This window comes from Leptinotarsa decemlineata, unplaced genomic scaffold, assembly GCF_025532065.1.
Source record: "Leptinotarsa decemlineata unplaced genomic scaffold, Ldec_3_MD MMD2_tig00026328_RagTag_RagTag, whole genome shotgun sequence".
Classification (NCBI taxonomy): domain Eukaryota; kingdom Metazoa; phylum Arthropoda; class Insecta; order Coleoptera; family Chrysomelidae; genus Leptinotarsa; species Leptinotarsa decemlineata.
In genome coordinates, this window is record NW_027412688.1 from 22,323,269 (window position 1) to 22,348,942 (window position 25,674).

General features: G+C 34.7%; 1 protein-coding gene and 1 long non-coding RNA gene across 3 annotated transcripts in view; both read right to left on the reverse strand.

Moving 5' to 3' along the window:
* The window catches only part of LOC111509685 (probable multidrug resistance-associated protein lethal(2)03659), an 87,699-nt gene that overhangs the window by 28,749 nt on the left and 33,276 nt on the right, over nt 1-25,674 (reverse strand). For both annotated transcript variants that reach the window (XM_074181932.1, XM_074181933.1), the window contains 4 exons: nt 16,680-17,282; nt 12,600-12,915; nt 2,439-2,582; nt 2,190-2,386 (listed from right to left, as the gene is read on the reverse strand). In XM_074181932.1, coding sequence (XP_074038033.1) covers nt 2,190-2,386; nt 2,439-2,582; nt 12,600-12,915; nt 16,680-17,282 — 1,260 coding nt within the window. The remainder of the gene's footprint in view (nt 1-2,189; nt 2,387-2,438; nt 2,583-12,599; nt 12,916-16,679; nt 17,283-25,674) is intronic.
* Nucleotides 6,358-9,714, reverse strand: LOC141485390 (uncharacterized). The gene is made up of 3 exons (XR_012467173.1): nt 8,153-9,714; nt 7,906-8,054; nt 6,358-6,492 (listed from the first exon to the last, which is right to left on the reverse strand). It is a non-coding gene; the product is annotated as an uncharacterized lncRNA (long non-coding RNA).

Sequence of the window (25,674 nt, forward strand, 5' to 3'; positions counted from 1 at the left end):
TACGTGACCGTTCTCCGTGCTGAGCGACACTAGATTGTTCTGGTCTCTAAGATCAGGTATGTGCTCCCTGTTCTTTGTCCTTCCGTATCAACCAAGATAAATTAACGGATTAGATCGTATTTCTGAACAGTTGCACTGAAAGTAGCCTTCAAAACTTCTTTCTCACTTCAACAAAATTTAGGTAGGTTGGGTCTATTCGAGTGGGTCTATTCGACCCTCTACCGCAACACGCAAGGGTTTATTGTGACTCACACCTATTCACTCTCGACCAAATAAGCCTAGCTTCTCAACGAAGCCGATTAGTTTGTATGGTGAATGGTCTTTCAGGTCAAAATGTAAGAGTACAACTCTCTCAAACTCTGAAAATCTGATTCGGTTCCCAGCTGTTTTCATCATTTTCCAAACAGAGGCGACACACACTGTCTTCCGACAGTCCGAGTCTCTGCTTATGATGATTCGAATGACAGTGACCTGTGAGAAGGCCTGTTAGACATCTCAGTTCATCCCTACTGTAGTTCAACAACTGTTTGGTGTCAAGCTCCGAAGAGTGAATAAACGCTTTGGAGTGAGCCAATCCTAGAAGATTCTGCCAGAAGTCTATTCATTTTTTTGCCATCCAGGTGTTCAATATTTGTTTGGCAAAGCCTAAAGCGATGCCAATGACAGGTTCAATGAAGCTGCTTGTATAGCACCCTCCTTTGCAAAGAAGTCAACAGTCTCATGCAGTCTTATTGCCTTTCAGCTCAATATGGCCAGGAAACCAGACGAGAGACAATCTGTTGAGTATTTCTATCGAAGAGAGTTGATTTTGGCAATTTGCCAATGTAGACGTTCCTCAGTAGGAGCCAAGAGCTTCCTACGCCGCTTAACTATCCGAAAATATTTTCATTGACTTATGTATGAGGCTGGATTCTTCCAATCTTTCCGCACACAATTCAATAGCGTTAATTTATGCTTGGAATACAGTCGCATATGTTCCTAGCCAGGTTGATGTCTCTGCCCTGGGTCTGCGATTGAAAACACCTTCACCAGAACCTGAAGGTATTTTTGATACATCTGTGAACCATCAACTATCTGCTCTTTATTTCATTCTCTCGGAGGATCCAGTCCTCTCTACTCTACAGTACTTTATAAGGCATTTCGAAGTTGACAGTTGGAGGCATAAACTCAGAAGTCATTTCCAGAATGCTGTGACTTCCAATGTCAACCAGCAGTCTGTTGTACTCTGCATTGAATTGATTTGTGCAATTGCAATGTGCACAAGTCTATATACGTGGAGAGGAGGTAAATCTAGGAAGATCTCCATGGCCGCTGACGGTATGGTACTATTGGTACCACTGATGGTCATACAAGCCTGTCTTTATGAGCCAGAAAGCTTCGCGTTAGCCGTTTTCTGTAAAGTTTTCGGTCGCCAGGCACTTGTTCCATAAGTAAGCATTGGTCTGACAATCATCACATAAATCCAATGGATTTGTTTGGGACCTTTCGACATGTTCATAGGGATAGACTGGCTTTGTATAAATCTTTTTCCAAGTAAGCGTTCCAGGTGAGATTTTTCATCAGAACAATGCCAAAGTGGCGTTCAATCATCTAAAAAAATTTTGGAAAAGGAAAAGTCGGAGTTGAGGACTGTGGCACATGATATATCGGTCAGACTAAGCGAGCCATTGAAACTCGCTTCAAAGAACACTCTGCACAAATCCGAGGCTAGTGTTGCTCGAGAACGGTTATATGATGGATGAGAACTATCTGAAATTATTGGGATCGATAAATGACACTAATTTTTCTTTATGCTTTGGAAATTCTGGAAATAAAGGAAAACTATGAACAGTGACCAAGTGCCCATTCCAAACAGTTCATGGAAAACATGTTGCAATTTTGTGAACTGTAAAATCTAAGTAAAAATCCCACAATGAAGTGAATCATCTAATATATACCCAATCAGGATCGAGGAGGAGTTCTGATAGTTTAAAATGAGTAATGAATTGAAGAAATGTTCAGATCGTTACACTTTTTTCGAAGGCCAAAGTAGCTTGACTGTTCTGAAATTTTATACTAGTTATTTGTACACTTGTGAAGTGATTTTTAATGAACTGACAATTGTTTGATAAGTAAGTTTATTGGAATTCAACTCTTTATCGAACGTCTGTATTCAAAAGACTTCAAAAATAATATGAGGTATACCTTACCAGTAACTGAGAAATATTTCGTAACCTGTAATGAATGCTTGTAAGACAATGACGAAAAAGAACAGTGATATCAACAGCAGTATATGAGATCCGCTTCTGAAATATTTCACATACAAACTACCAGATAACTTCCCTTTCTCTATTAGTTCTTGGGTTTCCTCTGGCTCTTTCTCTTCGTTATTTTCTTTCGATAACTTCTACAAGTGATTTGAAAATTTGACTCAATATTTCAAAAATGCATTGTCTTACCTCGGTAGATCCAGTGGAGTTCAGTCTTTTTCTCTCCAGTCCTTCTTCTGCTGTTTCATTATTTTTTTGTGTACCTTGTTCTTGAATATGATCGATAATATTGTCTGACAATTCATGAAAAGTACCGATGGTTTCCACTTTGCCCTGAAACATATTTCAGTTCAAGAAGTGAATGTCATAAATAAGTGGAAAAATAATGAAAAACATCGAAAATTTATTCATGCTCCGATTCTGTCTGTTTAAAATCTGTCTTTCCGTTAACCAGCTGTCGCACCCCTACGAACGACAACCCTCAGAAGTCGTAACTTGTGCGAGCTAAGGATTAACGAGGTCTTACCTTTTAACGTGTGATTCCTAACACGGGTTGGACGGTAGCAAGTGAAGATCGATCGTTCAGACTAGGGCTTGAACCACCGACCAACACGGCAGTCAATTCGAGTGAGTGAACAAAGCACCTAACCTAACCTAACCTAACCTAACCGCTTGGCTACCGACTGACCGACCAACTATTCACACTCTATGCCAAATTTTGAAAGGATAGCTCTACGAAAGCGGATTTGAGGAGCCTTAAATATTATCTTCAATTCGTGAGAAAAAACTTCTTGGCTATATAGAGTTTCCTCTCTGCCAACTTTTTTCTACAACTATTTTTCTTCAACTATTATCTAATAAAAAATATTTGATAACAAACAAATAATGAACAGAGGTTTGAAAACCAAGTGAGACTCATTTATTAGTAATTATAAGTGTTAGGTACAATATACACTTCTCACTCATTGGTGAGAATAGGATGTTGAGCAAGAATTAAAATATGCCTCTTCGATCAAAATCGGCTATAGTTACAAGTACTACAATTGAACGTGCCATTATTTTTTGGTGAATTTTATCATTTCGGACTTCCATTGTCTACTATGATATGATTTGAAATCTCTGATGATGCCTGGATTATGATGCCTAGAATGGTTACTCCAAAGTGATGGTAGAACAGACTTTGGCTAAAAGACAGCAAAAGCAGTCGTCACAACCAGTACTTGCACTTTTCTACGTCAGAGGATTGTCGGAAAGGATAAGAAGAATTGTGTTCAAGTATAACTTCAGAATCTGCTTCAGATCCGGAAACACATCCATTGCAATATCATGAAAATCAAGCCACCAAACGCGGACCGCGATTCCAAGAATTGCATTTACTGGATATCCTGTGAGTGCGGCAAATCCTACATCGGTGAAACTAAGAGGCCATTGAAAGTCCGCATTGCCGATCACAAGAAACACACACACACCAAGGATAAACCAGCAATAGCAGAGCATGTTTGGACTCATCAACATAACATCAAGTGGTCCCAAGCTGAAATTATCCACAGAAAGGAACACTGGTTTAGGAGAAAATTCAAAGAAGCTGCATATATGTTGTCCAACAGCGTATCAGCCAAGCTAGCGCAACATATTGTCGCAACTCAGTTCTCGCTTGGCTATTTACGAGAGGATTTTTATTTGCTGTTTCACCCATTCATTCATTCATTCAAATAATAAAAGAACTCATTTAAAACTTAATTAAATGTTTATTGTAAAAGAAACGGAAAAAATACTTTAAATAAACTCAAACTCAAATGTTAATAAGAAAAATACATTAAAATAATCAAAAAACTTACATTATACTGCCACCCAGCAGGATTGAAGAGGAGATGTGCTGCATTTCTGATGACCCAATCGATACGTAAATGAATACTGTCTGTTGACTGTTAACTGTTAATTCAGATCCATGATCTTGACCTCCCTCAATATTTATAAAGAATTATACGCTGACATTGCGACTTTGATCCGGTCACTGTACTGAGGTAAAATGCACAGCATGCAATCTGTGCCAAGTTTGCATATTTCGAGATTGTTTTATATTCCATATCCTGTGATCGGATCAATTTCGATGTCTATGAACTTGAAATATCAAAAGATGGAATTCTGAATACTGCGTGTTCTCTTGTTAAAATATTGAAGTGAGGTTGGAATGTCTTTCAATTCATATATTTACTCAAATGAATCTGAATCATTTCATGATTATTTTCTATATTTGACACATCTCCCCTCCACGTTAAAGCTGTGTCAAATATAGAAGATAATCATGAAATTATTCAGATTCATTTAAGTAAATACATGAATTGAAAGATGTTCCAACCTCACTTCAATATTTTAACACAAAAACACTCAGTATTCAGAATTCCATCTTTTGATATTTCAAGTTCATAGACATCGAAATTGATCCGATCACAGGATATGGAATATAAAACAATCTCCAAATATGCAAACTTGGCACAGATTGCATGCTGTGCATTTTACCTCAGTACAGTGACCGGATCAAAGTCGCAATGTCAGCGTATAATTCTTTATAAATATTGAGGGAGGTCAAGATCATTAAGAGTTAACAGTTAACAGTCAACAGACAGTATTCATTTACGTATCGATTGGGTCATCAGAAATGCAGCACATCTCCTTCTCTTCAATCCTGCTGGGTGGCAGTGTAATGTAAGTTTTTTTGATTATTTTAATGTATTTTTTTATTAACATTGAGTGTGAGTTTATTTAAAGTATTTTTCCGTTTCTTTCACAATAAATATTTTATTAAGTTTTAAATGAGTTCTTTTATTATTTGAATGAATGAATGAATGGGTGAAACAGCAAATAAAAATCCTCTCGTAAATAGCCAAGCGAGAACTGAGTTGCGACACGTGGTGGAGGCGCCTCTCTCGTTCTCGGGGGCTTCATTCTTCATAATGGGCCTAATTTTCTGATACAAAAAGTTGAATTGTTCAAGTTTTGAAAATATGTTGTGATAATTAGCAGAAAAGTGTATTTTTCTTTTGTTTTCCAATAATGAGAGAATTTAATAGCTGTTTCATCCAGTAAAATTACAGTTTTTTCCTTCTTTTTAATATACCTCAAATAAATGTTTTTTTTTTTGATAGTTTGATAATTAGTTTTGAATATGTTGGTTCTTGTGCTTCATTTTTTTTTTAATCCAAATATAACCTATCATTTCAGTCAACTTTCCATGTTTCCCTTCTCCTCAAATTATGAGTAATACACTTTCTAATAACTGTCCATCAGCTTAGAAAGAAAAGTATTACTGAAGTTGAGCAATCATAAAGAATATCTGTTCATTCAGCTTCTTAAGATTGCCAATGGAATAATTTGAAAAAATTTTTCATTTATCATCTGTAAATTTCGAAAGTATGAACGGTAAATTTTCCAATATCTGTTTCATCAGCTTGGAACTGTACAGTTGAATTGGCTAAACGTATGGAATATCTGTTCATCCAGCTCCGTACGATTACCCATTACATGATTTCGAAATTTTGCATATGTATCTGACTTTTTGAAAAATAAATGATACACCTACCAATATCTGTTTCATCAGCTTGGGAATGTGTATCATAGTATCAATTAGTTGGATTCATATGATATTCCTTGTTCCCAATCATCCTTTAATAATTTATTGGTAATGACTCGAAAACAAATTATAGTAGTCATCAACATCAGCTATTAAGTAATTAATACATTTAATATAATCAATAAGAATATTGACACAAGAAAAAGGTCCATTTTTGAGTTTTATTAATTTTTTGAAAACTGTTGAGATAAGGAACGCCATCATGATCGCCAACATGAAAAAATCCTCATTTTTGACATACAGTATAAATATGAACCCTTGTCGATTGATTTATGATGTTGTTTTTGATACAGCGCAACGTAAAATATTCAAAAAATCCCTCAGATTTACTATTTTTAGTAAATTCTGGAAATAGATTCATTTTAATATAACTGGCAAATATTCAAACTTTTTTTTTCTTTGAGTTTGAAGAGTAACAATTCATTCCCTACAAATAATTATTGCGAAACTGATATCAAGAGGTAATAAAAGATGCTGGTCTTCAAAAATTTTATTAAAACATGTTTTACATGGCAGTGTTACACTTCAAGCATACTTACCTCTCTTTCACAAAAAGTTTTTTTTCTCAAATACTATTGTTCACTATTTGTTGCATATTCTTGAGCGCCTCCCCTATAACAAAATTAAATTTGTTAAATTATGCTCGGTAGAGCATGTCCAGAGTACATATAATATTAAACAAAAATTAATTTATCTAGTTAGGTATACGGAAAAATTCCAGAACTGAATTGTTTCATGAATGAGTAGACTGACTCAAATTAAAATATTCAATTTTAAACATATAAGAATCCAGAATAATTAGGATATAAAAATTAGAGAATAAAAATTGAATGAAATGCAGATACAAATAAAATTTTACACACAATTAATTAAGGAAAAATAAGCTGTAATTACATAAGAAAAGAAACATAATAATAATGAATGCATTATTGACACACCCCTTGCCAGAAGTAGTACAAACAATTCAATGTCACCACATAGTTTAATTTTTTTATTTTGTATGGAAAGTAATAGGAAATAGCATCTCAGACTGATGATCTACAAACAGTGAAGTTTGTAATATTATGAGAAATAAAAGAAGCGTATAGATATATTGAAAAGGTGAGAATTGATGATTATGTATTGAAGAAGAATCATTTATATAGGTAGACTATACACACGAGATGAAAAGGCAGACTGTGGAGGACGCTCCCAAAACTGCATGAAATTTTTCATTTTAAAGGTGTGTAAAATGTGCTAGGTGTTTATGAGAAATAATGATGATAATAATATGAATTTTGTATGAGGCATGAAATGAAATGCGCATACATGAGGTCTTTAGAAGAAAGACAATAGGTACGATGTTGTAAAAAGTACGACACAGAAAGTTGTCTTAAGAAAAGACAAATATGATGTTTCAAGATGTAGAAAGTTACTACGTCATGGTAATTATGAAAAAAGGTGAAAGAGTATAAAGAGAATAATAATAATATATGCAAAATCTGAGAGATGCAATTTACATGTGGTTTCTAATATATATTTATCAGATATAATTCAATATTCGTCGTTGGTACTAGCCAGGAAAGTAGTTGTTTTCGATAAATATTTCCAATAGCTGTTTATTTTCATTGAAAAGAAAATAAATTGCTATTGCTATTTTCAATTTCCTATTATTCAGTGAAATGTATATCACATGAGGTGACAATTGAATAGGCAGGTGACGAAGACTGTAAGGAATCAGTAAAAAATTGTACAAAAAGAAATTAATGTTGAAATGGGTGTGTCATAAAGAACCAATGGATTTTGACAGTATGCTCAAGCATAAATCAAAAAATATGTTTCAAAGTTGAAAAAGAAAGTCTGTAAGCTATTTGCTATTTATCGTCAAATTAACTTTAATGTATATTATATGTACTCTAACCAATTAGATTAAATTGTCAAATGATTGTTAACTATATAATGCAGTGATTTTTGTTGATTTTTTTTTTTATCGAATAGTAACATAACCTAGCTATAAGAATAAAAATATATCATGAAAGAACTTACTGCCGAATTTCTCTCTTGTTTCATGCAATCGAGGCAACACCACACCCCAAGGCACTTCGAGGCAGTCACTACTCCACTACTCCATCACCACTGTTACGGTTTTCCACTCCAGGACATTCAGCAGATCGTACCACAGACAGCACGATGACCTAGGGAAACATGAAGTTGAATCATCATGGCTCAAATGAATGGACTATAGGAATATCGCAATCACTAGTGCCATATTCAACCAGAAACAAATACTTACGTTGTTGCGTTACCAGTTGTTCTGAGTAGCTGATAAACAGTTCCTGTGTGGGCAGACATCATCCACAGACATAATATGTGAATAGAATTGTAATACTCAAAACAATCCAGAATCACCGTCATACCGTTGAGTACCAGGATAATCCAAATCCCAAGCAGCCTACAGAAAATATTTCGCAAGTAATTTATGAAAACAACGCTAGTTTCATAAATGCTGACACAACAGAACCACAAACGATGATGTTTGAAGTTTTCCAAAAGCTCTCGAAGGGGTAATTTCTATATTCCTGGGCAGCTAATAACTTGATCACACTATTACACGATGAACACACAGATATAAGTACATATCAAAGTGTAAAAATCAAAATCACTTCAGTGAACGAAAAATGCCGCTAAATATTCACATATTCATCAAATTATATGTATGTCATATGTCATGTCAAGTCGTAAATCTTCTTCTCTATACACAATTGAGAGAATAGGCATGGAACAAAATGACAGATACATTTCACAGAAACCATAAAAACATGCTCTGGTAATACGAGAAAACGCAAAGCACAACGTAATACGTAATTATAGTCCAGTCCAATTCAACCAACTACTACGTTGCCAATGTTTCCATCCAGTTGAGTTGTGGTAGCCGAGCAGCCGTCAACCAAAACAGTATCAGAACCAAGACACGGAACAATGTGCGGACAGATTGGTGGAGTGACACAAAGACAGATAAAGTTCAGTGCCGGACTATGACAATATTAGTGTGGGAACTCATAGTTGCAGAATCAATTGGACAATATAGTTTTTTCCAACTTTTATAGGACATGTAGTTTGTAATTGATGTTTATAATCATATTTTAAACCCATTGTTTTTTTATTATTCAAAATATTTTTATTGAGTTGTGAGTTTTCATTTTTTTTTTGTTTTTCATTACCACCCAGAAAGCTGGGGGCCAGCTTTAACGTGGAGGGGAGATGTGTCAAATATAGAAGATAATCATGAAATTATTCAGATTCATTTAAGTAAATACATGAATTGAAAGATGTTCCAACCTCACTTCAATATTTTAACACAAAAACACTCAGTATTCAGAATTCCATCTTTTGATATTTCAAGTTCATAGACATCGAAATTGATCCGATCACAGGATATGGAATATAAAACAATCTCCAAATATGCAAACTTGGCACAGATTGCATGCTGTGCATTTTACCTCAGTACAGTGACCGGATCAAAGTCGCAATGTCAGCGTATAATTCTTTATAAATATTGAGGGAGGTCAAGATCATTAAGAGTTAACAGTTAACAGTCAACAGACAGTATTCATTTACGTATCGATTGGGTCATCAGAAATGCAGCACATCTCCTTCTCTTCAATCCTGCTGGGTGGCAGTGTAATGTAAGTTTTTTTGATTATTTTAATGTATTTTTTTATTAACATTGAGTGTGAGTTTATTTAAAGTATTTTTCCGTTTCTTTCACAATAAATATTTTATTAAGTTTTAAATGAGTTCTTTTATTATTTGAATGAATGAATGAATGGGTGAAACAGCAAATAAAAATCCTCTCGTAAATAGCCAAGCGAGAACTGAGTTGCGACAATATGGAAACCCATAATCAAGCGGAAAACAGTCAACTCCCCATAAACCGGTGAAGCGGATAGAGGGAAGAAGGAATAGGTGAAATCACTCGAATGATCTATGAATACTCATCTCTCGGAGAAATAAGTCCAGTCATCACCCGAAGACGATTGTGGATACTAACAATCGAAACGTCGTGAAGTAACTTGGATTGAAATCTTTTGATTTCACTTCAATGTAACACTGTCATGGCGAGCCTCAAAGTTTCGGAATAACACACTTGTCTTAGCACTGAATTCATTCATAACATTACGACTTTATGGTACGAAGGAGTTGAATCTACTTATGTCACGATGACAGTACGTGATTTAATGAAAAGCCAAATGGAAAAAGAGATAAAAATGTTTAAAGTGATTGACTAATAAATATTTATAATGAGATTAATTTTAAAGAGATGAAACCAGAGTTCTTAAAGAATGATCTTAAGTGAAAGTGATCATAGTATTCAAATCTTCTTTCACTCTTGCTAATACGGTTCTATTCCAAAGCCAATCTTCGAGATCAATCACCAGCCTATTGCACCCATGATAGCGATTCACTACCGAGGTGCCACTACTTGTCTTGAGTGAAAAACGTTTTCTGGGAATCCCCTGAATGGCGTTTTCGTTTTCACCGTTGCCCTCTGCCTCTGCCTATGGTTGATCTCGGCCAGAACTAATTATATGAGTATGTTTGAATTTTTTTTCTGTTTGACTGTCATGAAACAAGAAGTGTTATAACAAGAGATAAAAGTTCAAGTTTGAATTTCACAACAATTCGAAAGTAACTTTTTTATTTGCAAGCGATCTTGTGATATTGAAACAATTTTGCCTGACGACATGAATCATTTTGGATTGATTAGGAAAGAAATAAGTTCTAGTTATACAACTTGGGAAAAAAGTTCTGGATATTAGGATATTATTTATTCCATTTTGTCGCTGTCTGACTCTGAGCCTTATTTGTTCAGAGAAAACTAATTTCACTAGTGTACAAACTATACTTATTCGTTTTATTTTTATGTTCATTAATTCAAATGGAAACGAGAATATGAATATTGTAGTTATGCATTTAAAATGTCTAGAAATGTCGTGAGCAACTAAAGAAACTGGCGAGCTGAAATACATTGTTGTATTTCTGGACAATCGGGAATCACAGAATACGGAAAAGTAGGGTTCAGAGCTAAGACATTGGCCCTGAACCAGCTGTTGGGCTCCAAATTCTATGGTAACGAATCAGATCAGGAGACGAGTCAATAAGAAACAAGGAGTCATGTTCAGACACAACTAAGGGCACACAAGGAAATATCTTCATAAAAAGCCTATCTGCGAAAATAACTGAAAAACTGATTCAATACAAACATCAACACAAACTGATTACGGGGATACTTACTAGACATTTTCCATTCAGAGGACATCTGAATAAAATAGGGATCCATAAATCGAGTCTCTCATAAACGAGCATCCCGATTTATGTAGGTCCTTACTTTTAAAACTTTAATTTTGATAATCTCGGTACTTTCCACAATCTCCAGTCATCCTGGATATCATAGATTTCATAGTTCATTCAACTACCTCCTCTTCCAGCGTACCTACAAACTTCCTATAAAACCTCGCTTTCAGATTACAAATGTATCAGTTAGTTTCATACTTGAGAATGGGATTGGACGAAAGTCCAATTACATTGGAAGTCCATTATATTGAAGCGACAGAAGACTAACAAATGCTTTATCTTTGGGTTCTGTCTTCATCTAGTTACCTTGCGGTAAGAACTGCAGTCAATGACACAAGACCAGTCTCATTCAGCGGTCCATGTTGAAGCTTGGCTTTGCGACAGAGTGCCTTGGAAAGCCTTATTTATCTTTGATATTCGTGGATTGAGGTTTTTTTCTATCCGATAGATGATGTCATCGGGAAAACATATGTTATTGCCTCCACTTTTACACCGATGGCAAGACATCAATGGACAGCCGAAAGAATGTCCACAAGAATACAACGAACATTCAACAAAAATTCTCTTCAAACTATTACAAGAAACAAGTGGGTGTGATGTAAAGATGGGAAGGGAAACGCAATTAGATCATGAGTCTGCAGTACCTTCCGGACAAATCAGACGTTTCCCAAGCAGCAGAAAAACTGAAGCTGAGTTCCTCTGTATTTCTGAAGTTTCGTTTTCTTTCCAGAATGCAATTTGATTAACTTCATAAGAGGTTAACAAAAGTTGTTTGAAGAATAGGAAATGAGAAAATGGTGGTTTGACCAAAATCCATCATACATACTGTGTTTCCATTCTTTTGAGATGAAATCATTCAAGAAAAACCATATATAGTTGGACCTTCTATATTTCCTACGATTACCTAAACTACTACTCTTGATGAATTTCCAGATGAAATATTGACAGACAGAGAGAAAGCCGGAAAAAAACAAAATTACCACAGAACCACTCTGAAAATAAGTAACTTGTATAGGAATGTAAGTTTTCATGGCTGGCGTCAATGCTTTGAAAGGTTTCGGGGTTTTGCCGTGGTCTTCTTTGGTTATAATCTCCAAACGTTTCGACTGCGGCAGACACCTTCAGTGGTGTAGTCGAAGTACTCTTCTTGAAGTGTCAACTGAAACTCTTGGAAATGTTTGGAGACTATAACCGAAGAAGACCATAGAAAACCTGGAAACCATCCAAAACATAACTAACTTGGTATCTTTAGAAGATGACTGATTAGTAACTTCTCCTTCTGATGACGCCAACTTGGTGAATTGCACATCGAAAAGAGTATTGCGATTCTGAAGTTTATGAAAAGTGCTTGCTTTGGATATTCTTCGTTATTAATTTGGACTTACATTATTGAGAACGATGATCACATCCGCTTGTTCCAAAAACTGGATCTGGTGAGTAACCAATAATCGCGTTTTTCCATCCAAAAATTTTTTGATACAATTTTCAAAAAGTTTTTTACCGACATGTGTATCCACGGCTGATATCGGATCATCAAATAAATATATATCTGCCTCAGCGTATACGGCTCGAGCTAAACTAATTCTGGCCCTTTGTCCTCCACTTAGGGATGTTCCTCTCTCCCCAACTATAGTTTTGTCTCCATATGGAAATTGTGCCAAATCTTCTGACAAAGCACACGCATTTATCACGTCATTGTACCTGAAAAAATATTGATTGAATATTACCTACCGAAACGTAAAGAAAATGATAGAAATCCACAACGATTTGAACCGTATTCGTATAATAATGACCGTAATTACTTAATCATACACAAATTTACGCAAATCTGGACAAAGACAATAGACCAAGAATTTTTGACCCCTCTCAAAGTTATCTATCACAGCCAAGTTGTTTGATTCAATTGTGAACGATTTTTTTTGAAGACAAAACACGAGCACTACAGAAAAATCCTTAAGGAACTCTATAAGAGCGGTGCTTGTACGAGAGTAGCGATTCACATTGAATTTGATTCGCTGGAGATTAAACCCATTTGGAAAAACTTTCTCAGGAAGTTTATTCCACAAAAACCCAGTTTTTCAAATGAAATTCGAACCTCAAAACAATGAGTAATCACAGTCCGTCACGTATTTCTGATATGTACCGCTCTTGGTGGAATCAAATGTGTCAAGTCACTTCACAGTTTCCGTGAGAGTATCTATAGAAGAGGAATAAATCTTCAAACTTCCTTCGATGTTCCAGACTAACAAGGTTGCAAGTAATATTCGCGTCTCCAATCAGGCGGATGGATCTTTTCTGGATGGAATCCAGTAGCTTTGGAGTATGCTTAGAGAACAATACTCCAAAGAATGTCTGATCTGAGCTTCAAAAACATCAAAAGTTGCTGAGGAGTGTACAGTTTTCTAGTTCGGAACGGTGTTCCAAGCTTTAAAGAAGCAGCCTTTGTAATTCCAGTGACATGATTGTGCCACGACATATTGGTGTCCATTTTAACCTCCCAACAAACTCATCGAGCAGAAAGGGGAATGGTCTGTCCTGATATTATTATACATTATTATATCCGGAGACATTCATCTTTTTGGAGAAAATAAATGCCTGGTTTTAGCTGGCATTGAATTGAACCTGGTTACTTCCACACCATTTCGAAATCACTTCTAGATTCTCATTAAAATTTGCAGTCTCCTGCTGCATTTGAAGATATTCATCTGCAGTCAATCTCCTGGAATCCAAATGGAATGACGAGACAAGTTTGCTGTCATCAGCAAAGCAATATATTGGATTATTCATATTACTACGTAATTGATATTTATAAACCAAAACGGTTCGAAAAAAGATTAGTAGAAGCAAACTCATTTGATTATACGAAGTATATTCAGTCGGTCGGTAGCTGGTAGGTTCGACGTGCTATCGTCCAACCCGTGTTAGGAATCACACGTTAAAAGTAAGACCTCGTTAGTCCTGAGCTCGCACAAGTTTCGACTTCTGAGAGTTGTCGTTCGTAGGGATAAGACAGCTGATTAACGGAAGAACAGATTTCAAACAGAGATATTCGAAAAAACTTTGACACTTAAATTCAAGTATATACTATTTACAAAGAATTCAGTAAAACGCTTTTGACAAAAGTGATGATTTACTATATAGTGTTCAAGCTTGCTGAAGTCGGTGTTACTGGATCACTGCTGAATTGGTTCGGATCTTAGTTGAGGCCGTTTGTATTGGAAATTATATCTCAAATTCAAGTTGCATAAGATCTAGAGTTGCCCAGGAATCACATTCGGGTCTACTACTCTTCAACATTAACATAAATGATATTTCAGAATGTGTCAATTTTTCCAATTTTCTCATGTACGCTATCGATCTGAAAATATTCCTTGCAGTCTCTTATTTGAGTGACACGGGTCCTAAAATTCTTAGTCCTGATGACTTCGATAATTACGGATCTAGTCAAACGTCAAACCCATGTTCAATCCCTAAAGAGATGGGATGGAATCAAAGGATGCAGTCTTACCAGGATCACCCTGGGCGACCCTGGGAAGCTGGCGCCGAAGAAATATCTGGCAATGACCAGGAAAAACCTACGATGAACAGTAGGATTTCTGACTGACCATTGTCAACTGAAGAAACACCTCCATATCATGGGGCTAGTGGATACACCTCTATGCAGGATGTGTGAACACGAAGATGAAACTGTCAGGCATATCTTATGCGATTGTCCGTAGTTATTGTCAATATGGGAGAGTTGTTCGGCCGAGTCTTGGGTTACACCTGCCGATGTGAAGGAGATGTCTCCTAGTGACATGTACACCTTCCTGGAAAGGACAGGATGGACGATGACCTAGGAGGACAACTCCTCGGGAGGATGTACAATGGGTCACATGTGGCCCAAGTGCTGTGGGCCTATACTCACCCTCCCTACTCTACATATACAGAGAAGTTAGATATTCAAAATCATAATTATAGAACTTTAAAATATTTTTGACAAACAACAGAAAACGTGGCTTAATTTTTTTGAAAACAATATATTTAAATTGCATATAGAACAGGAAAAACGGTGGAAAAGTTCGTTGAAAACAAAAAAGACAAAACATCCAAATATCAGAAATCAGTATATAAATTAAAGTGTGGGACTTGTCCCTAAGATATATATTGGTCAAACTGGCAGAACATTCAAATAAGAAAACAAGTTCAACATATTCAAATCATTTTTCAGGAGAAAATCGTATCTTGAATGAATATGAATATTTCGAAATTTTACACAAAGAAAATAATGGTTTGAAGTTGAATCATTTGGAAGTAATGGAAATCATAAATTCAAAAATTCAAACATTTTACTGAATGACCAACTGAATTTGAATAGAACACTATTGTTGAACTGGTTTTCTTGGAAACCAATAAAGTATTATTATTGATGTAGCATTGAATAACATGCTTCAGGTAATCATAATTAAGTAGGTATATAAAAGTTGAGTGGATACTTTAGACAATTATGATCGAATAAGCTGAACAGGTAGTATCAATTGTGATTACGTGGGATATATAAATATCAGAGTGAAGAATGAATTCTAAATACATTTTCTCTAAGAAAAAACTACTGTTTTAGTGTAACATATTGAATGATGTTTATGGAGATAAAATCGAAGAGTGTAGTTTATGAAAAAATAATACATTCCGTCGAAATATTCCATCACATTCTGATTTTAAATTAGGATTCTCATTGATTTGGCCATTATTTGATAAAGATCCACAGTAATTTTATAAACTACACCGGAAATGATTTGATCTTCACAAACTTTATTTTCAAAAATATCACATGTTTTGCTATCACTGTAGCTTTTTCGAAGTAAATGACATACTGAAAGTTAATTTCAGTATGTGATTATCTAGAGTATATTATATCAATTCTACATCAATAATATCTCTATGAAGACTAGGACAATATCGGTTGCTAAGAAAACAATGTCAGTAATAGTGATCTATTTGATCCAGTTGATGATTCAGCAGAAATTTTGGGTTCATTGATTTCCATTGTTGCCAAATGATTTTTAGCTTCAAACCTATATTTTCTATGAGTGTTACTTTGGAAATCTCCGTTAAAGATATGATTTTATTTCAGAAGATGATTCGAATATGTTGAACTCGTTTTCTCATTTACATAGTTCATATGATGTTCCTGGATGCGATTCCTTAATGTTTTGCCAGTTTGAACAATATATACCTTAGGACCCGTTCCACAATTTAATTTGTATACTTCTGATTTCTGGAATTTGACTGTTTTGTCTTTATTATTTCAAGCTAACTTTCCCTACGTATTACCTGTTCTGTATGAGATTTTTATTCAAAAAAGAAACCACTTTTTCTGTTGTTTGTTCAAAATATGTCGAAGCTTTATAATTTTGATTATCCTTTGATGCTCAAAGGACTATATTCTTGATAATGAATCACTCAACGGAAAAAGAATGTCTTACCGTTTTTCCTGAAATGTTTGTCCAAATAATATGTTATTTCTGATATTTGATACGAATATCCATGGTTCCTGGGAAGCATACGATATTCGTCCTTTCAAGTCCATATTTCCACTTTTCAAAGGCAATTCTTTGAGTATCATCTGTAGGAGAGAACTCTTTCCAGAACCAATATTTCCTGCAATACAACACAGGCTACCTGGTTTGATTTTCAAGTTTAAATCCATTAGTGTATCATTTCCTGGATCTGGCAACCAACCCGCGCTAGCATTCTCAATTGATATTATTCCTGTTTTTTCGTTATCTGTTATATTTTCTGTGGTTGATGCAACATTTTCTTCCAGGAGCAAAAAATCTTCATATCTCTTCATTGTCACCTTAGATTCTGAGTACACACCGAGTGCCATTGGAAACATTACGCACATATACATCTGGATGGAGTTTATCATTTGGATTAGGAAATAAACTACGTCACTGGTGGGTCGAATTCCTATGAGCAAGTTTATCATGATGGTGAGATATAGGTTCAAACGACCTATGATACTTGAAACGGTTGATATGGTTCCTTTGATATATAAACCTTTTCTAATATATTTAACTTCGTTTCTGAAAACAGAAAAATAACAGTTTTTGTTGTAGATAAAAATTAATATCCAATTCCAATTGTGTGTAAGAATATCTAATGTACTATTGGGAAAAAAGTTTTGGCTTTCTTCTTCTTAATCTTTGTACAAATAAGTGGAAATCTTCCGAAGAAAGGAAGAAAACAATCAATTTCAAAATAAACTCTATATGAGGATGTGTAGATGTGAAAAATTACCTTTCATGCACAATAAGAGAAGTGTCTTATTCCGAAACATCGAAAATCCGCCATTCAGGGTGACAGTGTTCCATGTAAGTAATATTTTGTCTCTTCCATATACTATATTGTGTAGCAATTCTGTGAATGAATTCTTATTGAATTTCATACCTAAATATGGGAAAACGTGTTTTTTGTATAATTCAATGGTCGTATGAAAGTAGTTGTTGAGAATGTATTTTTTATTTCGTGAAAGTCAATGTTTGTTTCGAGAAGGGTTTTTCTTCTCGATTGTGTCTGAAAGTTACTTTTTTGCATGAAGTACATATTTTTGTATAGAGTTTATTTTAAAACTAATTGTTTTTTCTTTCTCTGAAAGATTCCCACATTTTTTGTATAAAGACGATGGAGCAAAAAGTCAAATCCTTTCTTGCCCAAAAATCAATGTCTCCTAAAAATATACCCCTTTCATATTATCTGATATGTAAAATGAAGTCATAATAGTATATTACGTACCGAGTAGGATAAGAAGCCAATTACCAACAAGCGAAAAATTGTAAGCACGAGGCGTTAGCCGAGTGCGATAATTTGCGAGTGGCCTTCTCTTCGAGATGCGTACTATACTTTTTCTACGACTGACCGTAGAAAGGAATGGTACAATGTATTTGTTTGAGATTAGGACTCTGGATAATACACTCATCCAGTCAGTCAATCAGTCAGAACTCAATTAAATGATTTAAAAATTGCTGACAGTATTTCCTAAAATTTATTTTATCAGGGTTCATTTTTGTTATATGTGTCTACTGAATTTTCGAAATAAACCAGAAATATGTTTTCAGAAAACGAAGTTATGTTTTTCTTTTCTCTCCAACTCATAACATTTTCAAAATTATATTCGTATTTTTCTCCTGATTTTGCTGGCAGCAAATTTTTCATCGCAATATTTGTTTGCTCGGTAATATCTAGTGGGGTAGCACACATTTTCTTAACGTTATCATTAATTTTTAATTTTTACGAGATACTGAATGACAGCTTATAATTATAACAAGTGAGTTTTGATTAACTAGGGTAATTCCGGTGGAGATGGCCCTAGTAACTTCAAAACTCTACTGTGAAGGAATTATAACGAATAAAACTTTGAATAACACAAAAAATCATACTTTATTTATAATTCTTATTAAATAATAACGATAAATCACTTTGACAAATGCAATAGCGTAATTTTAAACTTATAAAAAAAATTAGGGCTGGCTATCTCTCCCAAGATGTCCGGGAGTGATAGCCATAGCAGTCGGGGAGAGATGGCCAATACTTTTTTGCCTTTTCCTTTGCCTTTGAGATCTTTCAGCTCCTTTTTTTCCTATTACCGCAGTATGAACACATGTTCTCAAACTCGGTGCAATTTTCATGCACCCAGAACATGTAAATATTGCATTGTATCCATTCTTCTATCAGTTGTGTCTTATAATAATTATCACCACAACCTCTGCAGTTATCTTTCTCTCTGTCTTCAGTTTCACTTTCAGAGGTATCATTGAAAACGATGGAAATTTTTTCGCAGCTGCTATCAGACAACCTACGAATTACTTTTCAGTTCTTAACAGTCTTTTTTCCTCAGGTTTAGCAGCCTTAGTGTTTGTTTTTATTATTTTTGGTTTTTTGGCTTTTGTTCCCTATTCACTTTTGGATTTTCTTTCATTTTCCGTTTTTCAATATGCTCTTCAGATGTCAAAAGAATGCTTACTTGTTTCGCTCGTTTGCGAACTTCGTGTAGTTTCACAGGCAGAAAACTGATTGGGTCTGCGCTGCATGTCCGATATTTCTTTCAACGGGTTGCTCAATGTTCTCACTGAAGACGTACTCCGGAATAGCTCCTGGATTGAGAGGTAAAACTCCTGCTGTCCTAAATCCTGATATTGCATTTCCACTTGTCGCTGATTTTCCCCAGGCTTGGTATAATAAGAAGCCAAATTGTTGTCTTGTTAGACGACAACCAGGGTACTGTTCCATCCATAACCTGCAGGATTCATAGAAGTAAGTTTTGAGAGACTTGAAAACAGCAACATCCAGTGCCTGAAGGTAATGGGATGTGTGTGACGGCATTGAGAGTAAGATGATGTCATCATCATAATCAAACTCCAGCATTTCAACTGAACTGCAGTGTGTAGAATGACCGCCCAGCAAAAGGAGCACTTTGCCATGTGGTTTTCGAGGCAAGAAATGCGATTTCATCCATTCCATAAATATGTCGGAGGTTATACAGGCGGATTTTTGTGACATATAAACTACTGAACCTGGAGTTAGTCCATCTTCGAATTCAGGTTTCTTTCGTTGTCCTTTCATAATGCACGCCGGAGGCATAAAATTACCCTCAGCATTACAACAACTAATTTCCGTTATCGTTTCTCCTTTTTCTGTAGAGGTTGACATAGCTACAGCCTTGAAACCTTTTTCAGCCAAAACATGACCTGGTCGATTATTTAACTGCAACCCGGACTCGTCCATGTGTAATTATGGCCTGGTCTATTTATTAGGTCATTATCACTGAGAGTTTTCTCAAGCATTTTGAAATAGGCGTTTACCTCTGATTTATTCATCCCTTGACTTCTAGCGTATGACACTCCTTCCTCCTGATTTCCTCAATAAAATATCGGAATTTATTTTCAGAAACATTTTCACCGAATCATAGCCCACCTTTTCAGATGTTTTACAGAATCTATGTTCAATTCCTAATTGCTCAGCAAACTTGAATGCGATTGTTCTTAAATCATTTATAGTCAAAGGAAAGTCTCTTGGTCCCATATGTCCTTTAGTGTTGTTATTTAGTTTCAACCTCCTTCCAAGTGTTTTTCTTGGTATTTTGTAGATAAAAGAGGCCCTATAAATCGTCATCCCTCGATTTTGTACTTCTTCCATATCATTTTTTAAATCTTTTTCGCTCCATTCACCTCGACCAGCAGCCACCTTCTATGCGTACTGATTCGGCATCTGTAGAAAATATTGAAGATTAAAAATAAATCAAAATTAAGACATGACATTTTATTGCTACTTCTCCCGTAAAAACTATGGCCATCTCTCCTAATTGTCCGGGTGAGATGGCCACATTAGGTAATTAGAGACATTTCTCAAGTTAGTGGGTAATTTTGAGGTTAGAACACCGGTGAAGTATATTACTTCACTGCCAAAGCATAACTTTCAAAATCTTTTTGTGATCACACAATATATTAACCCCAGTACTTAACTCGCATGCATAAAAAAAAGAAAGTCAAATTACTCACCGTTTTATTATTTTTTTCGACAAAAAATCCACTGACAGTTGTTACCCGTGCCGTAATATATACCTTTTCATCGGTGGGGGCAGCGGCTATAGATTTTTAAATATGTAAAAAAATACTATTGCATGGACATACTCGAGCGCGTCAGATAGTGATAGCATAAATGTCCTACGTATTTTCAATTATGTTCGTATGTTAATCTGATCATTTGCATGATGAAAGTGGTTGTACGTAAGGGTTGAAAGTGAAAAAAAATTAATCGAGCACGTCAGATTTTCTAATGGGGTGTTGAGTGCAACAAAAAAAAAATCTCTCAGGCAATAATCTGACGATTTAGATCTGAAGCAAACTCGCGGCCATTATTATAATGTGCAAAAAAAATTCGCCATTTTGAAATACTCAAGCGCGTCAGATATATATGGTTCATCTTTATGTTTTAGACGTGCTGTTTCATAATCTGACGATTATTTAGAGGGATTCACCTAATCTGACAAAAATAAATTTAAATGTTTTTCAAATCATTGAAATTAATTAATTGAAAAGCTCAGGAAATAGCATGCAAATGAATAAATGTATGTTTTTTAAGTAGAATACTTGTATATATGAGAAAATAATAATCAATTGATTAATTAATGAATAAAAGAGAAATGAAACTTTCTATGTTTTCTACCACTTTTACCACTGCAGTTATTTAAAATGTCCTTATAGGACGAAACTGCAGTAACGTTAGTTACAAATAAAAGTGGTAAAAAACATAGAACGTTTCATTTCACTTTTCTTCATTATGATTTCCTACCACGTAGTAACGACTACACCCATCAATTAATTGATTAATGAATCATCATCTCCATCTTCGTCACGAACGAGTCGCTGTGATCAGCTGTGATGCAACAAAATTCAGAGTGGGGACGGAGTGAGAGAGTAATAGAGAAAAAGTGAGAAAGGAATAGAAACTTGCAGAGGGAAATATAGGTATCACACAGCTGCACGCATTAAACTTTATCGACGAATTTTTGTTATTTCGGCTTGCGGAAATCGTCAGATTATATATTTTTCGTTATCCTTGAATTATTTCCTTCAAAATAAAAAAAATTAGCTACGCTCGAAAATATCGAAATGATGTTATTTTTTTACAACTTTGCTGCCCTCCCCTTTCTTTACGTCACTGTCAAATTGTCAGATTACTGGAATATACACTTTTTAGCATGTAATTAACTCACCCTACCTTAATCTGACGCGCTACAGAATTTCTGATGATCAATTTTTTTTACTAATCTGATCCTTTATCCTTCACGGGCGGCCTTATATATGGGGCTCATATTTGGTGGAGGTACTTACCCGGGTACAAGGTATGTCCCAATATATTAATCTGCTGCGCTTTAGTAAATCCCGAAATCCCCGCTTGGGCCTATTATATTGCCCATCTCTCCCATACGGCCGTCACCCTCGGAATTTCCCTAGATTCATCACCACAAACCCATAAACTTTGAACAATAAATTTACTGAAAATATGATTTCTATTTCGATTTTACAGATAATTTGGAGAGAAAACTTACTGATTTTGGCTTTTGGACAATTGACATGAGATTATATATATCAGTGTTATATATCTGATCATTTTCTTCAATTTCTTATGGAAGTGGCTCCCATTAATTTAGAATGGACGTGTATTCTAAATGATCCATTATCTACCTGCTGTCACACACGTAATAATTAGTTTATAATGGAGTAGAAAAAATAATTTAAACACTATGGTCAAATGACATGCCCTTGGGATGTGGCTCGTTTGAAGTATTACTTATTATTTCACCCCTTTTATATTAATTATCCGTTCATATCAATATATATTTCATTTGACCAATATAAGTATTCTAACTTTGAGTTTGAAAAAATTTTGAATCGTTTGTTTATTATAAACAGATTCTTGACGAAACTAAAAATTATTTCGCAAAGTACAGGAATTTATGATCTGCAAATTGAACAGAAAGTACTTGAAGATAATTCACCAATTTCAAATATTTCCAATTCACACAATGGGGAATGTTCCTCCTGACGAAAATCAAGTAGTTTTCACAAAAAAACTCTAAAACAACGCATTTTAAACTTATCATTTCAACATTTTTCTTTAAAAATTATTTAAATACTTAAAAAAGAGGAATGAAATATTACATTCAACATTTAAAGGGATTCGTTTCAATTTCACCATTTGGCAACATCGGTTATAGCTAATAAAGGACAATGAATCTGTTACCTGTATGAGACAAACAAAGATGACATATTTGAGAGGCGTGCTGTTCTGTTTACTTATGTTCAGAGTTCTGAGACATTCTGTGACATAGGACATTTTGTGCACCCAACCTATCTTCCTCTGTATAAATAAATAAGATAACAACTGTTGTTTATGTGGCTTGTGGAGGTTGTATTGAACTGTAATTTATATTTTGCCCTAATTGTTGATTCATAAAGATGATTTTCTTTTTTAAAGTAGAATATCTAGGTACGTATGAATTATTTCTACTTGATATAGGCGCTGTTGCCAATATTTGAATTAGAAATAAATCCCTTTAAAAATTATAACCCAACATTTGAAACATCAATTTGAATACTTTTCGAAGTGAATTTGAAAATCTCATGAATTAAACTCAACTTTATTTTGTGCAAACTTGCATTTGCTGTAATAACCCAAATTGAGGAACATTCTCCATTCGGGGTTTTCAGAAAGTTGGCATCAACATTTTCATTTCAAATGGAATACCTCGTATATTGTACATTCATACATTTTTGTATATAGTATTTTGAAATTTTTTGCTGAATTCTGATGTTAATTCATTCGTTGTTTATTATTTCATTTATTTATTTTATATTTTATTTTATTTATTTTATACACTATTCTACAGGATGAACCCAATTACAGAAAAGGGAGAAAGATGGCATTTACAAATATGTACTTACATAATATAATTTATGAATCTATATAAAAAAAAATTAAAAACAGAACTGTCAGTAAGCTAAGAAATGTCTTTTGATTTGTATAATCTGGCAGTTGAATATATCTAGGACACGACTAACAGAATTAGGGGCATCGCACATTGCATATATTGGAGATTTTTTCATTATATTTGTTCGCGGAGTGTTGAGATAAAAGGTGACACTATTCCTTGATGACCATCTAGTAACCCAAAAATTCAGCATGAATATAAAAAAAAAATAATATTTACGCCTCACCTCGAGACTACAAAAATACAAAAATTGTGACTTGCAAGCAATTCATAATAGGGTATTCCTACAGTAGGTTAGGTTAGGTTAGATCCAAAGTGAGTGGGTGTATTCAACCCTCCACCGCAACCCGCAAGATTTTATTGTGACTCACACCTATTCACATTCGACCAAATAAACCCAGCTTCTTAATGGAGCTGGGTTTATTTAATTTATATGAGCCCGATAGTGGGGACTTCACACAACAGATGCATATTCCAGCGTACATCGAACAAAAGTGAAATAAAGTAATTTCAATGTTGAAGCTTTTGAGAAGTCTTTTGTACTCCTAACTAAGAATTCGTACATGCGATAAGCAGCTGTCACAGTAGTGTCAATATGTTTATTGAAAGAAATGAATTAATCAAAAGTAACACCTAGATCAGTGAGTGTGTCAGGGCTCTACAGAACGTCATTGTTTATGACGTAGTTGCGTAATGTCAGATTCGTTTTCTTTGAATTACATTTGGATATGTTTGGATATAGATTTTGAAGTATTCATGAGATCAGTGTCACTAATTTTCAGGTTTGAGGGGCGTCGATTTCTGGAAGTGCTTCCTGACGTTTCGCTGGCGCGAGTGGCTAGCTTCTTCAGAGGTTTATTCATCCTAAGTCATCGAAGATTACTGAAAAACTCGGCCGCAAAATCTTCAACCGTTTTGTATTCATGAGATGTTTATATGTTTTTTAATTTCCGATAACGTATTGAATCCTTCAAATGAAGGAGTCTCAGTGGTTGGGAATATTTCATAATTTTATTCACGCCTTTGCAGTGATGTGAATATAAAAAATAGAAATTTTCAATATGAATTATTCGATGCAGTTATTTGAATACAGCCGTAGTTTTTCTGAACCAAAGTCATACCTTATACTTGAAAAGAATGCTTCTATAGGCTATTTCCTTGGAAATAGCCTATAGAATGATAAATGATTTTAAAGTTGCTGTTCCATATTATTAAACATTCAATGTGGATGATTGATATAACAAATCTCAAAATACTTTAAATAGTTGTATGTCTACGATGAGTAACAAAAATATGAAATACTTCGCCTAAATAATAACTAGATTTTTTTCAATTAAACACAGAAAATTGTTTTTGTTTATATTTTCTATGGGGGGCACTTTTTATTTGTATACCATACCTACAAAGTTCGCCTGATTTAATCAAGCATACCTGACACATTTTCAATTTTGGCTAGAAAAGAGAATGACGTTATGATTCGATCTAATAGTACTTCAATTAGGTACTTTATTAGCTGAAGTATATAAATTGAGGATGTAGCCTCTGAGTCTTAATCAGTGCTGTTATTAGTAATCTGTACTGAGTATGTGAAATAAAATGACAACTTCTCATACACCAAAATCTTTCGTATACCGTTGATACTTAGGTGGAAATGTGTTCGCAAACGACAATTTTTTTTTATTTTATTTATATTTTATAATAATCAGAAGAATCATGAAATACAAATCAATTAACAGAATTCAGCTTATTGAAAGAGAACAAGAAAAAAAACACCTCAAAAGTGCTGCTTTGTTCCCTTGGTGGAATTGGGGTCACGTGTGAATCGTTGTATGCATTCCACGTGCCACTATAAGGGTGTCTGCAATATGCTGTGTAATGCCCATTGTAAGTAGTCGCACTGTAATTCGAAAGTGCATTGTAACGAC